Source organism: Adiantum capillus-veneris, chromosome 11 (assembly GCF_014529385.1).
Source record: "Adiantum capillus-veneris isolate H3 chromosome 11, ASM1452938v2, whole genome shotgun sequence".
NCBI classification, from domain to species: domain Eukaryota; kingdom Viridiplantae; phylum Streptophyta; class Polypodiopsida; order Polypodiales; family Pteridaceae; genus Adiantum; species Adiantum capillus-veneris.
In genome coordinates, this window is record NC_140941.1 from 159997253 (window position 1) to 160013048 (window position 15796).

Sequence of the window (15796 nt, forward strand, 5' to 3'; positions counted from 1 at the left end):
CATCTTATACCCTACGTGTATAAGATCCGCTCCCTTGCTGTGAAGATTCGACGGCCCAAAGCGTGCACGCCACCGATCACACGCCCATGTCGTCGATCCCTTGACTCTCCTTAGACACCTTACAAGCCAATGCTTGTGAGTTGGGGTCAGGTTGAGTTTTGTGGCAGTGTTATTTTGTAGAATCTCTCTCTCTCTCTCTCTCTCTCTCTCTCTCTCTCTCTCTCTGTGTCGTGCCACCGTTGGCAAGTAAATGTTTTGTCCCAGGACGGGAAATGGTATGCAGATTGCAAAAAAAATGCGGTCGCTTATACCTACCAAAGTCCAAATAAAATCCTAGTCGCTCTCTCTGGGGCAAATCCACGTGAACGAAGTGCAAACGGAAGGAACCACTAATTCTACACTCAACCCAGTTCGGAATTCGTGCTCCCTTGCTTGCGCGCACTTGGGGGGGGGGGGGGGGGGGGTGTCAGAGAGAGAGGGAGAGAGAGAGAGGGGCTAAGGGAGAACTTAGAAGCAAAGCCACTTTTGGCGAGTGGGGGATCTTCTGCTACTTGCTTTCTTGACTGCGGCATTTGTGGGTGGAATTGAACCTGCGTTTCCTCAAAAGGAAAAGCACTCATCCTCTTTCATCTAAAGCTTTTCCCAAATTGCCAGCTTAACGATGCGCACTCAACACACACATATGGATGGCTGCCGTTTCACCCAAATTCACACACAGAGTGCACACACAATATCTCTCTCTCTCTCTCTCTCTCTCAGCATTCTGATTAAACTACATCTTTCCTCCCACTTTCCAAGGCTTTGCCGGCCCTTTTACCAATCCTCTTTACTCTCTCCTCCTCCACTTGTCATTTATATAAATACAGCCTTCCTGTCCTTCTGACATCATCCTCCATTCCCGACCATCGTTCACGTTGGCCCCTCATGCACGCATAGGCCTATACTTAGCTCCCCCTCTTCCCCAAACAAGTCCTCCATCTCGATCATTCCTCCATTCCCACCAACTTGCACCTGCATTTGCCTCATACCCTCAATAATCCGTCCACAAATGGAGTCGATCGAAACGGCATTGCTGTTGTAATGTTCACGACGATCTATTTAGGCCTGCATTGTTTGAGGTCAACTAGCAGGCACTGACTCACAATCAGACATTTCTGGGCACTGATCCATAAGTGAGCAATTTGATAGCCATCATCTCTGAGCCGGAATTTCCTAGCCCTCGAAAATTCGTCTACCCAACAACCCGAGGCACAGACATTGCATCTACCTAGCAACAGCTTGTGAAATCCATGGGTCTTCACGTTCTGACGGCAGCTGTAGAACCCACAGATTGCATTCAGCTTTTGCACACATACAACTCCATGGGCCTCCAGGTTCCAACCTGCAGTGTAGACCCAACCAAGCATCGCAAATTCGCCATTCTCCTATCTGGCCATGCGTCTGAATATATACGCAAGACTTATGGCGGAGTGGCAGTACTGATTAAAAATATGTTGAGTGATGATGGCGAGACATGGGATACATTTCATATCGTCGATGGTGTGTTCCCCTCTGATGAAGACTTGTACAAATATGAGGGCTTCATCATTACTGGGAGTTTTGAGGACTCCCATGGGAGCAAGCCGTGGGTCCTCAGGCTTTGTGAGGTGGTTCGTAAAGCCTACAAAATGAAGAAAAGACTACTAGGCATTTGCTTTGGACATCAGGTAAACCATATGGTTTGCAATTCATGAATCATCAATCAAAAGCACACATTTCACACACACACACACACACCCCCCCTTCTTTAAGAAAACAAATTTGTGAACAGGTGATATGCCGTGCTCTTGGAGGTAGGACAGGACGCGCTACACATGGGTGGGAACTTGGTGTCAAAAATATTCAGCTCGCTGATGCTATGTGGCTGAAGTCCTATGCTCACCAACTACCATCCTCCTTGAATATCCTTGAGGCCCATCAGGATGAGGTAAAATTTTACATCTGGTCTTTCTCAAGCTAGACTTGCATCGTGAAACATTAGCCAAACCTGCTTTTGTTTCTTCAAAATTTCCCTGGATGTTGTCAATGAGCAGGTTTTTGAACTCCCACCTGGCGGAGAAGTGCTTGCGTCGTCGAAGACAACATGTGTGGAGATTTTTGCAATGGGCAATCAAGTTTTGGGAGTTCAAGGTCATCCCGAATTCACCGAGGATATTGCATTTGACATACTCGATACTTATGCCAAGAAGCACGGCATTCCGGTGCGTGTTTATGAAGTTTTTCCTGCCATACCAATCGTCATTGTCTGAGTCTTTGAAATACTTCATAAATTAGACCAATACACAAGAAAGAAAATCACATGCTCTACATGTTTAAACGTAGGAGGGAGTCGTCGCCAGGGCAAAGTTAACCTTGCAAGTAAGTAAAGCTGATAGTCAGATACTGAGGCGAATGTGCAAATCCTTCATCAAGGCCACTTCCTGTCAAATGCAAACGGTTGATTTCAGTCAGATGAGTATTGAGACGGCATATGCAGCTAGAAAAGGCTTCGAATGTTACAGCCTGGACAGCAAATTAGAGCATGAACTGAGGAGCGCAATTTGCAGACAATGAACTCACACGTCAAATTTATTGCTCTTATGATGCAACATTACCTTGTGACCATCATTTGCAACATATATGTGATACAAGGCCCTTGTGTAGACACGTACAAGGACCTTTCACTACTAGTGGGTAATTTACACAGTACTAAGATAGTATCAAAGTAATGGCTAGGGTACGAAATTTGTGACCATACAAAGACAATCGAGGAATCCTCATTGAAACAATTATTTTTAACCCGACTTCCTGAATTATACTACTAATTTTTGTTTATGAACTTTCCTACTTGGCTACTGGCAACACTAACCACAAAAGGTTACAACAGAGTAATTAATCTTGCCTGCGCCTTGAATCTTACAGTAATGATGATACAACACAGCATGTATCATGGCCTAAGGGTGTGTGAAGGGAACCATATTCACGTCGTATAGCAAGTTTGAGACGAATTGGCAGAGCTGGCAGAGAAACAACGAGCAATAGGGAGCTATATTCATCGAAGTTTACAAAGACTTTGAAAGCAATCCTCTCTTGGTAAACCATAACAAACTGTTTCAGATCAGCTGCCTGCCTATTTTTGCTGTCAGAATGGAGGGGCAGCCTCAATCAAAACAAGAAGCGAACATAGAGCCCTGTTAGAATGTGCCAGCACAACAAGCAATCAAAGAAATGTCTCAAGGCTTTCTTTTGATAATAGAGCATTATAGAAGGTAAGAACCGGCCTACATTTCAAGATATAGTGAGTGCCAAAGGGGTCAAACAATATAGATGACCTGCTCTGATAAGGTATCCAGATTCCATTTTGAAGGTGGATGTAGAGGGTGGTCGAAACATCTCCACTTTAGATCGAAGTAGTGCTATTGCAGTTTGCGGGAGGTAATTCTTCCACTTCTGGAAGGCCCTTTCAAAGTACCTCGTAGAGGGCTGCGGGCCTATGACGAAGCCCTCTGGAAAGAAATGTACCAGGTTCTACCCATTATGAATGGGTGGATAAGTATTGAAAAAGCTTAGATCTTTTGCCTTAGATCCTGCTCGTAATAAAAGCTTTTTCGAACTGGAGTCACTCCCCAGCTTCCTATATAGAAAACACCTGGTGTGGACCGTGGTGGTAAAAGACTCAATCACACAGATGAAACTAAAGACACAAAGTATTTGTAAGTTGGCATACTACAAGACCGAGAATAAGAGGGAGGGCATAGCCAGTAACACTCAAGATGGTTCTATCCATTTGAAAAGTAGGAAAAGACCTTGAATGGGTGTGTCAGAAGTGTGATGACATGCCACTACCCTAGTGGACCCTATGGGGTCCACTAAAGAGGGCATACATAACCTAGTAAAGCAAGCTTCAAAATTATGTGAACAAGGGCTGGTAAAGTGGCTGCCAAAAATCACACGGCGTTTTGTGTTGACAGGTGGCAGGGCGGTATGGCCCTTCAAAGAGCTCCTAGCATAAGGATTTTGGAAGCCTAGCTTTTGGGCATTGTGAAAAGCACTGGGGCACCCTGTTTTTAGGGACCTTCGTAACCCTTTATTAGCAAAGCCACAGCCCCCTTCTCTAGTAAACTAGCTTGGGAGCATTCGCAGAGAAAAAGACCCTCGGCAATTGTACCTTTGTGATCACTAAAGAAAGAAATACCAAAAGGGGTGTCAATCTTTGGGGATAGTGCATTTGGAAGCAGAACTCAGCCGCTTTTGCGTCAACTCTCTCTCTCTCTCTCTCTCTCTCTCTCTCTCTCTCTCTCTCTAATTCCAAACATGGTATAAGATTCACTATGTTGTAACAGCTGCGTCTCATAGGTCATTTTGGCCTTTTGAGGACGTTAATATATCATTTCAGTTCATCTCTCTCTCTCTCTCTCTCTCTCTCTCTCTCTCTCTCTCTCTCTCTCTCTCTCTCTCTAATTCCAGACATGGTATAAGATTCACTATGTTGTAACAGCTGCGTCTCATAGGTCATTTTGGCCTTTTGAGGACGTTAATATATCCTTTCATTACCTTTATATATCATTTCAGTTCATCTCTCTCTCTCTCTCTCTCTCTCTCTCTCTCTCTCTCTCTCTCTCTCTCTCTCTCTCTCTCTCTCTCTAAGTTCAATTGCTGCAGTTTTTGTTCATGTGTTGCTTTTGATTTCTCGCGTGGGTGTCCAAGCCTATTACAATGGTATCAGAGCTCAGACGGTTCTTCTCCTCCGAAGAATCCGATCTTTTTCTTGCAACACACATGGGTTCTTGTCACAAGACGGGCACCACGTGCCAACGGAAAAGAACAGACTGAACAAACTTTTTAGCACTTCAATAACAACTGAACTCAAAGAGAGAGAGCACACGCAACACAGTGGCGGAATTCCACCCCAGAGAGTACTGGCCCTAAACCTTGGCACCCCTTTCGGTATTTCTTTATATTATTTGAATTCTGTACAACGCCAGTACTCCATCCTTTGCACCTTCTCCAGGAAGCATGCCAGAGAAAGAGCCCATGGCCTTATTTAAAGGCCCTTGGCCTCATAAGCAGTTACATAAAAAGCAGTGAACTCAAAAGCATCTGGTCCAAAATCCGCTAATGCAAAAGCAGGAAAATCCGTACAGCTCTGCCACGTCAGCAGCCAACGTAAAACACGGAAATCCGTACAATCTGCCACATCAATAGCCAGCATAAAATTCGAAAATCCGTACAATTTGCCACGTCAACAAGCCAACGCAAAATGCGGAGTTCCGTACAAGATGCCACGACATCAGCTTCTACGCTTTTTGTATGTGTGTGTGTGGGCCATAGTTACCCGGAACGGGAACGGGGAACGGGAACAGGAGGGTCCGGAACGAGACGGAAACGGGGAGGAGGGGGGGTCGGAACAAGAACGGGGCCAGAACGGTCGACTAAAGTAAGGCTTGAATTACCTCCATTAAACTTAGTCGCAAATCAACTCCTAAACAGCCCCAAAATTGCCCTCAAAGTGGCCCAAATATGTCTCCCAAACAGCCCCGAATCTGCCCCCAAATGCCTACTTTTGCCCGTTCCACCCTGTGTTCCACCATGTTCCCGTCTGTTCCGAAACCCCGTTCCGGCTACACCCCGTTCCGGAACGGCGTTCTGTTCCAAACTCTGTTTTCGAAACGAGACTCGTCCGGAACACCGTTTCGGAACGTTTGGACTGTGTTCCACCCGTTCCCTGTTACATTGGTGTGGGCTGCTTTACTTTAGGCCCCATCGGACGAGAACCTTAAGTTGGTTGGATCTTCTTCTACTGCTTCTGTTGCTTCTCTTAGGGTTTAGGCCCCTCGGCCGGGATCTGCAAGTCGGCTCCGTTCTTTAGTGGCTTATGAAACCGGCCTGTTCAATCCGAAAAGGGCGGTAGACTTTACTTTAAACCTTGATTTAGCTTTCACCCATTATTAGTCGTCTATTTTACCTGTACTTTCAAGACACAACAAAGGGGAGAGGGATACAGGCTGCTAGATTGCACCTGTATGAGTGGACAGACACCAGATTGGCCCCTAACTTAGGCGCCCCTTTCGGTATTTCTTTATTGTTCAAAAGAGGGAATAAATGCTGTGGTTCCTACAAGCTGCCCCGCACAAACTCGGCTGAATTTCCACTGTTCCAGCCCGATTTCGGCAGCATAACTGTACTAGAACCCTTCACGGTCAGTATTCCCACGCATTGGCCGACTTTCCCGACGCATACGGGCACTTTACAAAACCTGGCGAGAATCTGCAGCACGCTGAATTCTCTGTTTTCAGCCCTGAAAATGCTCCAGATCGCCTGTACAGCGGTCCCCTTGCGTCCCCGAACCTCCTGGGGGTATTAGGGTCCGTTTAGGGCCAAAACCCTAAACCTGCAAAAATACACAGCAGGCTGTAATTCACTGTTTCGGGCTCCGTTTCGCGTGCCGGTCGCATCCCTAGCAAGTCCTCGAGCTCCCGCACCTGTAGGGCTACTTGCCCTTTGAATCGGACGAGATTTCTGGCGTGAAACCTCTCCGAATTCACCTGTACTTGCGGGGGGATTAGCCGCTAGCTAATCCAGTACCTGTGCAAGAGGCTCTTGCCTCGGCAATCGCGCATGAACCCACACAACTGTACATTGGTCAAATGAAAAGCCCACTAGAGGGGCATAACATACTGCCAAAGGGGAGAGAGAGGGCAGTGCGTAGCGTGCAGGGCATCACTCCTGGCACCGCACTGTGCATAAGAGGGAAAGCAAGCACTCCATAGCTCTTAACCTGTGACAGAGACTTGCAAAATGAGCCTCCCAGCTATAAATCACGTTTTTGCCTTCTCTATAAGTAGTAAACTGGCCTCAGAGTGCCAAGTGTCACTCATTTGTGCATTTTCCCGCTTTAGACCCTCGGGTCTAAAAATATCTCACCTGCAGCCTCTGTTGACTTGGCCACAGAGTAACAAAATGATCCCCATGTCAAACTGCACGTAATGACGCGAAGACATTTTCAGGTCCCAAAATAGCAGTTCCCTAAATTTTAGGAGATGCTGCCATTATATCTTTCTAGGTCATCCGACCCTCTTTGTACACTGTGGCCACATCCAAAACTGAAATGTAGCCTCTGTAGCAAAGGATTCCACTTTGGCTAGTCAATGACCCCACTTGGCTAACCATAGTCCTTGTCCAACCTTAGTGCTCTCTTGCCCTCAGGCCTGGACTCCCTCTGGACAGTTCCACACTAGCTATGCAATGCAGGGCAGTTAGATTTCCCGAGGGGTGTTTCCAAAAAGTGAAAGTAAATAGATAATAAGAAAGAAATCAACAAAAAGGATAGATAGTAGTCACACGCTGGTGACATACCCCCCTCTTGAAATCTCAAACGTCCTCGTTTGCATCTATGTCGTACATGCTTACTGTCAACACTGATGTATTCAACACCTGTCGACACATATACGACACATACATGCTCATTGTCAACCCTGGTGTATTCAACACCTCGTCGACTCATGTATTGCCTGCGTGTGAACCCTGTCCCAATGACATAGTGGTAGCTTCGCACTCTGCCATTGCTTTGAGTCACTAACTTTCCAATGACAAAATGGTAGCTGCACATTTTGCCACTGTCTTATAGTACACGTTGGATCCCGTAACACTTTCGAGCATACCCAAACCGACAGTTTAAGAATGCAGTTACACATGTACTCCTGAATAGAAGCAACCATTGTATCCTTGACAAACTGACAAGAAATACTCACTTCTATAGCACTAACCAAACTTTTGGACATTCCATAAGAGCAATTGCCAAACTGACAATCTGTACAGCTCTAACATTCATGTAACAGGTATTTCATTTGAGCTCACTTTAAATACCATGTACATCATTTGTTTCAGAAGCCATTGTCACACTGACAATCCATGTAGCTTTGAAACTCAAGGGGTCAAGGTAGGTTGCAAATCGAAGGCTTCCAGGTAAAGTGATAACACAGTTGGTGACTCTGCAAGTTCACCTTCTTCCATCCACTTAGCATCCATTGGTGGATAGTTTCTGAACTTTACCAAGTAACGCCTGGCAACCTTGCCTTTCACTTTCCTTTCTTTGTGTGCCAAAATCTGTTCAGGGACCAAGATCTCGTCAAGTTCCTCGACTTCCGGCTGATCTTCAGCTGGCATATCTTCTGGCACATCACCCACATAGGGTCTGAGAAGACTCACATGAAACGCATTGTGAATCTTCCAACTGTCAGGCAATTTCAGCCTATATGCAACATCACTGATTATGTCGCATACCTGAAAAGGCCCATAGTAACGCATGCTGAGCTTTGGAAACAGTCTTTCCTTGCCCTTCATCTTCTTTAACCTTGCCTTTTCAAAACGTAAAAGCACCCAATCACCAAGTGAATATACCACTTCACGACGGTGACGATCAGCTGCTTTCTTTTGCTTTGCCTGAGTCCTTTCTAAGGCCACTTTGACCTTCTTGTACATTTCATCCATGTCCTGAACATACTTATCTGCTTCAAATATCTTGTCCTTTGTATGCAGTATGGGAGGAACTTTCTTGCCACCTTCAACTATCTCAAAAGGTGCCTTGCCAGTTGATAAATGCACTGTATTATTGTATGCATACTCCACCAATGGCAAATACTGCTCCCACTTTCCTTTATGCTCTGACACATAGCACTTCAGCAGATCTAGGACAGTAGAATTTGCCTCTTCTGACTGCCCATCTGTTTGAGGATGAAATGACGAAGAGAATTTGAGCGTGGTACCCATATTCTCAAACAAGCCTTTCCAGAACAAACTAGTCATGCGTGGATCACGGTCGCTAATAATCGACTGTGGCATGCCATGATACTTGAAAATATTGCTCATAAACAAGCGTGCCATCTGATCTGGCTTTATCTTCTTCCTGACAGGAATAAAATGAGCCTGTTTGCTGAATCTGCAAATAATGGTCCAAATACCATCGTTTCCTGTCTGCGTTCTCGGAAGATCAAAGATAAAATCCATAGCAATACTTTCCCATGGTTTATCTGGAATAGGTAGTGGTTGCAATAACCCTGGTGCCTTTTGCCTGTCAAACTTGACCTTTTGGCATATTAGGCATTCTCGCACAAAGGCATCCACATCCCTTCTCAATGTAGGCCAATAGAAGAATGTCTCAACCGCTTTAACTGTAGCATCGATACCACGATGCCCTGCATACGGTGGGACATGACTCTCTTCCATAACTTTGCGTCGCAATGGCTTTGTGACACACAATCTGCCATGCATCATCATGAACCCATCTTTAAGAAGATAGTGTTCATGATGTTGTCCATCCATTAGTTGCTCGAAAACCCTTGCAAAATCTTCATCATTTGCATACTGTTCTCTCATATCATCAAGTTCATGATGATAAGGAATCGACACAGCTGAAATTTGTGGCTTCCTTGACAAGGCATCAGCCACAATGTTCTTCTTGCCTTCCACATGCACAATCTGAAAATGGAACATGGACAAGATATTTGCCCATCGCATATGCTTCTCAGATAACTTTGTCTGTGTCAAGAAGTATCGCAAGGTCTGATGGTCCGTTTGGACAACAAAGTCTGCACCTAGCAGGTAGTGTTTCCAACTTAAGAGCGCATGAATCACAGCCAGTAACTCTTTCTCATAGACCTGCATGGTCATCTCTGGCCCTTGCAAAATTCTGCTCTCATAGGCTACTACCCTGCCATCTTGCATTAGCACAGCACCAATGCTACTACCGCAGGCATCACACTGGACCACAAATGACTTCCTAAGATCTGGCAACACAATGACTGGATCCGAAGTCATCTTTTCCTTTAAGAGATTAAAAGCTGAAATCTCTTTTTGTGTCCATCTAAAGGTGACTGCCTTCTTTTGAAGAGCATGTAAAGGTGAAGCAATCTCAGCGAAATTTCGGATAAACCTTCTGTAATAGGAGCATAGTCCCAAAAAGCTTCGGACATCATGCACCGTCTTCAAATTTGGCCATGACTTGATCGCTTCGACTTTTGCAGGATCCATTCTGACACCATCCTTTGAGACAATGTGTCCCAGAAAGTGAATCTCTTCCAGAAAAAACTCACTTTTCTTTGCATTGATGAGCAACCTATGACTGCGTAGCTCTTTGAACACAATGGCCAAGTGATGCCTATGCTCCTCTTCATTCTTTGAATAGACTATCATGTCATCAAAGAACGTACCAACAAACTGCTGGTGTGGACGGAAAATTCTGTCCATCATCCTATTGAACGTAGCAGGAGCATTTGTGAGACCAAAGGGCATCACTAAAAATTCGTAAAGGCCAAACGTTGTTCTAAAAGCAGTCTTGTGCACATCCTCTGATCTAATGCGGATCTGATGGTACCCACTCTTTAGATCTATCCTGCTAAACATAGCTGCTCCTTCTAATTTGTCCATAATATCATCAATTCTAGGTATAGGAAACCTATTCTTGATGGTATTCTTGTTCAGTGCACGGTAGTCGATGCACATACGCCATGAGCCATCCTTTTTCTGCACCAACAACACTGGAGAACAGAATGGAGATGAACTGGGCTGAATCAGCCCCTTTTCTAACAACTCCTGTACTTGGCCCATTATCTCTTTCTGCTGAGCCGCACTAACCCTGTACGGAGGCTTATTTGGTGGGCTACAGCCTGGCACCAAATCTATCGCATGGTCCTCGGGTCTCTTTGGCGGTAATTGAGACGGTAATGAATCGGAAAAACAGTCACTATACTGTTGTAAAAACATTGACCTTTCTTTATCTAGCATAGATAAATTTGATTCATCACAATCTGATACTTCACGTGCAAAAACCAAGTACGCAGAAAGATGCTTTTTCATTACAGAAGTAATAGCAGAAGCTGATACAGTAGGAATAGACTCCCCTTTAAGCTTTACATCCAGAATGTGAGTCTTTCCCCTGCTCTGTACAGTGATCTTTTTGTTGTAGGCATCCATGATTCCCTGTACACGAAACAACCAAGGAATACCTAACAACACATCACATCCGTCCAGTGGCATGATGTAAAATTCTTCAGCATCTACATAGGACTGGATATGTAGACGCAACTTTCCAATGATGGGTGTCACAGCCTCTGTATGGCCAGGACATGCCAAACCTGCCTCTGCTGTATACCCCATCTCTTCAGGTCTGATTCCCAACTTTGAAGCCAATTCTGGGGAAATAAAGTTGGCTTTGGCACCTGGATCAAAGAAGATAAGCACTGTTTGATCCCTGACCTTTCCCCATGCTCTGCAAAGCTCACTTGCATCCGAATTTGGCTTATCGCCCACCATATCTGGCACTAGACCAGCCATGGGCTTCTTTCCTTTCTTGTCTTCCTTGTCTTCAGAATCAGCTGGCCTTTTCTTTGTAGGACAGTTGTAAGCAATGTGGCCAGGCTGCTCACATATAAAGCATTTGTTCTCTGTCCTCAGGACCTTCTTTTGCTCTTCTGACTTGCGAGGAAAACGTCTTTTCCATTTCTTTGCTGGTCCTTTTTCTGATTCAGCCGTAGCTTTGTCTTTCCCTGCGTTGGCTGACTCCTGAGTCCCTTTAGGAGCCTCATTGGGAACGTGCTTCTTGGCTGAATTTTTCTTGCCTGATCCTGCCTTGACGCCAGTGTTAAATTCACAATCTTCTCCCTTGAGCAAACCATTGCCAGTGTTTGCTACCTCGATGAGCTGCGTCAAAGTAGTGACTTTGGTCTTTGTGCAGTATTTTCTCAATCCTTTGGGTAGGCCACAACAGTATTTTTCAATCTGTTCTGTCAATGGCACAAACCTATAGGAAGTTACTGGAAGTAGAGCTTTCCAAAACTTCCGATTGTAATCATCCAGATTTCTGCAAGTGGCAGCATTAAGCTGGTGCCATTCTGTCATGACATCTGCTTCGAAATCATCAGATAACCATGCTGCTGCAAAAATCTGCTTGAAGTAAATCCATGTGGACGGAGCTTGCCCTTGAAGCAATAAAGTTGTCCACCATTGTCCCGCATTCCCTGTCAAGAAAGTGGCTGCCTTGCGGACCTTTGAAGCCTCTGTAAAGTTTCCCCCTGCATAGGCCTTATCAAACTGCTGGAGGAATGAAAGAGCCTTCTTCCTGTCATCAAACCCTGTAAAGGTCGTGAATGACACACCTTTGCCACCTTCTTTGTACGGAGTTGGCCTCTCCAGCGGCGTTAAATTGTCATATGGAAGTGACTGAAACATGGGAACACTATTAAGGTTCATCTGTGTTCCTTGGCCGATATTAACTTGACCTGGAAACGCCATATTTGGCTGTTGATTTGTAATTCCAGCCATACCAAAATTTGCCTGTGGCATCCCAAATTGGCCCTGAGTGCTTTGAAACCCTGGTTGCATACCCATGACACTGTACATGGGGTTAGGCATCATCGTTTGAGCACCCGCAAACACTGTTCCTGGCGTATAAAACTGATTTCCAGGTGCATGACCAGCCATGCTCTGAAATACCGATCCACCTCCAAAATAGCCAGGGTGTACTGAAGGTGGTGGGAAGACCTGTTGCATAGCCTGTAAGTTGCTTCCCTGCCCATTAGAACCAGCTATAGGCTGCTGAAAGGTGGCGGGCTGAATTGGTACAGCTTGAAAAACTGGCATCTCAGCCACCTGTTCTTGCACCTTAGGCATACGTTGTGGAGACTGCATGTTCTCCGTCAAGTGTACAGGTGTTTCCATTGACTGTGCGGTATGAATCACCTGTGTTCGAGCCTTAACAGGCTTTTGAATATGATCCAGTGACCCAACTTGCTGAGACGGAACCGGAGGTTGCAGAAAGGCTAAAAACCTCGGATTCTGCATTACTTGTGTGAACATAGCCACAGCAGTAGCCAACTGGGTCCTGAATATATCGTCATCTGTCTGTGGTGGTCTTGAGGACTCACCCACTTCATGTGTCTGTTGACCCTGTGAAGAGGAAACCTCTTCAGTCACATCATCTGGTCTATCAGCCATAATTGCAATTCCCTGTGTCTGGTCTATGATCCCCTGTGTCTTCAAGCCCAAAACTGACCAAGGATCACTTCTATGGGAAAAAGTGATTTAATCCCGTCGATGGAACCATGAAACCGGCCTGTTCAATCCGAAAAGGGCGGTAGACTTTACTTTAAACCTTGATTTAGCTTTCACCCATTATTAGTCGTCTATTTTACCTGTACTTTCAAGACACAACAAAGGGGAGAGGGATACAGGCTGCTAGATTGCACCTGTATGAGTGGACAGACACCAGATTGGCCCCTAACTTAGGCGCCCCTTTCGGTATTTCTTTATTGTTCAAAAGAGGGAATAAATGCTGTGGTTCCTACAAGCTGCCCCGCACAAACTCGGCTGAATTTCCACTGTTCCAGCCCGATTTCGGCAGCATAACTGTACTAGAACCCTTCACGGTCAGTATTCCCACGCATTGGCCGACTTTCCCGACGCATACGGGCACTTTACAAAACCTGGCGAGAATCTGCAGCACGCTGAATTCTCTGTTTTCAGCCCTGAAAATGCTCCAGATCGCCTGTACAGCGGTCCCCTTGCGTCCCCGAACCTCCTGGGGGTATTAGGGTCCGTTTAGGGCCAAAACCCTAAACCTGCAAAAATACACAGCAGGCTGTAATTCACTGTTTCGGGCTCCGTTTCGCGTGCCGGTCGCATCCCTAGCAAGTCCTCGAGCTCCCGCACCTGTAGGGCTACTTGCCCTTTGAATCGGACGAGATTTCTGGCGTGAAACCTCTCCGAATTCACCTGTACCTGCGGGGGGATTAGCCGCTAGCTAATCCAGTACCTGTGCAAGAGGCTCTTGCCTCGGCAATCGCGCATGAACCCACACAACTGTACATTGGTCAAATGAAAAGCCCACTAGAGGGGCATAACATACTGCCAAAGGGGAGAGAGAGGGCAGTGCGTAGCGTGCAGGGCATCACTCCTGGCACCGCACTGTGCATAAGAGGGAAAGCAAGCACTCCATAGCTCTTAACCTGTGACAGAGACTTGCAAAATGAGCCTCCCAGCTATAAATCACGTTTTTGCCTTCTCTATAAGTAGTAAACTGGCCTCAGAGTGCCAAGTGTCACTCATTTGTGCATTTTCCCGCTTTAGACCCTCGGGTCTAAAAATATCTCACCTGCAGCCTCTGTTGACTTGGCCACAGAGTAACAAAATGATCCCCATGTCAAACTGCACGTAATGACGCGAAGACATTTTCAGGTCCCAAAATAGCAGTTCCCTAAATTTTAGGAGATGCTGCCATTATATCTTTCTAGGTCATCCGACCCTCTTTGTACACTGTGGCCACATCCAAAACTGAAATGTAGCCTCTGTAGCAAAGGATTCCACTTTGGCTAGTCAATGACCCCACTTGGCTAACCATAGTCCTTGTCCAACCTTAGTGCTCTCTTGCCCTCAGGCCTGGACTCCCTCTGGACAGTTCCACACTAGCTATGCAATGCAGGGCAGTTAGATTTCCCGAGGGGTGTTTCCAAAAAGTGAAAGTAAATAGATAATAAGAAAGAAATCAACAAAAAGGATAGATAGTAGTCACACGCTGGTGACAGCTTAACACGTCAACAAATTGTGACATCTCTCCTTGAAAGAAAGTAATCGTCCACGATTACAGCATATCTGCAAAACAACTCAAGTTAGCTTAAAAATTTCCGAGGGATATTTCTAGGGACAATCCAAGGGACGATCAATTTTCTCATTCCAAATCGGAGCTCTTAATTTCCTGGGTCAATGGCTTTCTAGAAGAATCTCATCCAATAAGGAGTCTCATTCCTGATCGGAACCCTTGATATCCTGGGTCGTTGACTTCCCATAAGTATCTCATCCAATAAGGAATATTCAGTGGTTGGCACGTCACAATGCAACACAAATGCTTACATATGCATGTTACAAGAATAGAAACATAAAGTCACCGATGAACACTCGCCCTGCAGATAACCATCTTGGTTTGGGCCATGAGCTGTTCAACGACTCCCTCATCACTCCTCCCGCAAATAACCTAAAAAGATCCGAGCCATGAGATATAGAGGCCTTTTACAACAAAACGCCCCCCAGACCGCAGCTTGCGTCGTTTGGAGGTGCTGAGAGTAACCACTAATCAGACTTCTTAATACTCCCCCCGTAAACAACCACAAGGGTCCGGGCCATGAGTAAAAGCAGCACTTTTCAAACACTCAATACTCCCCCCGCAAATAACCACAAGGGTCCGGGCCATGAGTATGAATGAGCAAGCATTCTCAAACATCATTTGTCACTACCCCCCCCCCCCGGGAGTAAGTCACCAAACATTGAAACCAGTATTCAAACCACAGTCAAACAGTTCAAATCGGCCTCAAGACAGGTTCAAAACAGAAACCATCCATTTCAAACAAATTCCAAACAGGATCACCAAACAAGTTCTCAAACTTAAAAAGCAATCTCGACATCAGTTGAGCTCGAAGTTGGCTGACTTTCTATCCTGAAACCTACACCAAAAATTAGGGTTAGGTTCCTTCCATAAGGTCATAGCCAACCACAGCATGGTCCATCAGCTCTTTTACAGACATTGTTCCTCTGGCGGCGATGGTAGTCCCACGCATAGCAATCACACTAGACCCCAAGTTTTTAGCTCGGGAAGAGACACCTGATGAGAGATGTCGAGAAACTTCAAGACGTATTCTGCTAGGGTTTCCGCGGCAAGCATTTCAGGATACCCCACTCTGCCAGAAGCTGTCAAAAATCATATAACCTCGGGCAAAAATTTTCCTGAAAGCTT

General features: G+C 45.6%; 1 protein-coding gene and 1 long non-coding RNA gene across 2 annotated transcripts in view; one reads left to right on the forward strand and one right to left on the reverse strand.

Moving 5' to 3' along the window:
- The first annotated feature begins 756 nt into the window (after positions 1–756).
- Positions 757–2853, forward strand: LOC147448313 (gamma-glutamyl peptidase 3-like). Its single transcript, XM_086524160.1, has 4 exons — positions 757–1706; positions 1811–1966; positions 2073–2240; positions 2362–2853. The coding sequence occupies exons 1-4, from the start codon at positions 1290–1292 to the stop codon at positions 2590–2592; spliced, it is 972 nt and encodes a 323-aa protein (XP_086380286.1). The 5' UTR covers positions 757–1289; the 3' UTR covers positions 2593–2853.
- Positions 2126–15796, reverse strand: part of LOC147448314 (uncharacterized) — an 85628-nt gene continuing 71957 nt past the window's right edge. The window contains exons 2-3 of the long non-coding RNA XR_015189693.1: positions 2391–2459; positions 2126–2262 (exon numbers count right to left, since the gene is read on the reverse strand). This is a non-coding gene — a long non-coding RNA (uncharacterized LOC147448314). The remainder of the gene's footprint in view (positions 2263–2390; positions 2460–15796) is intronic.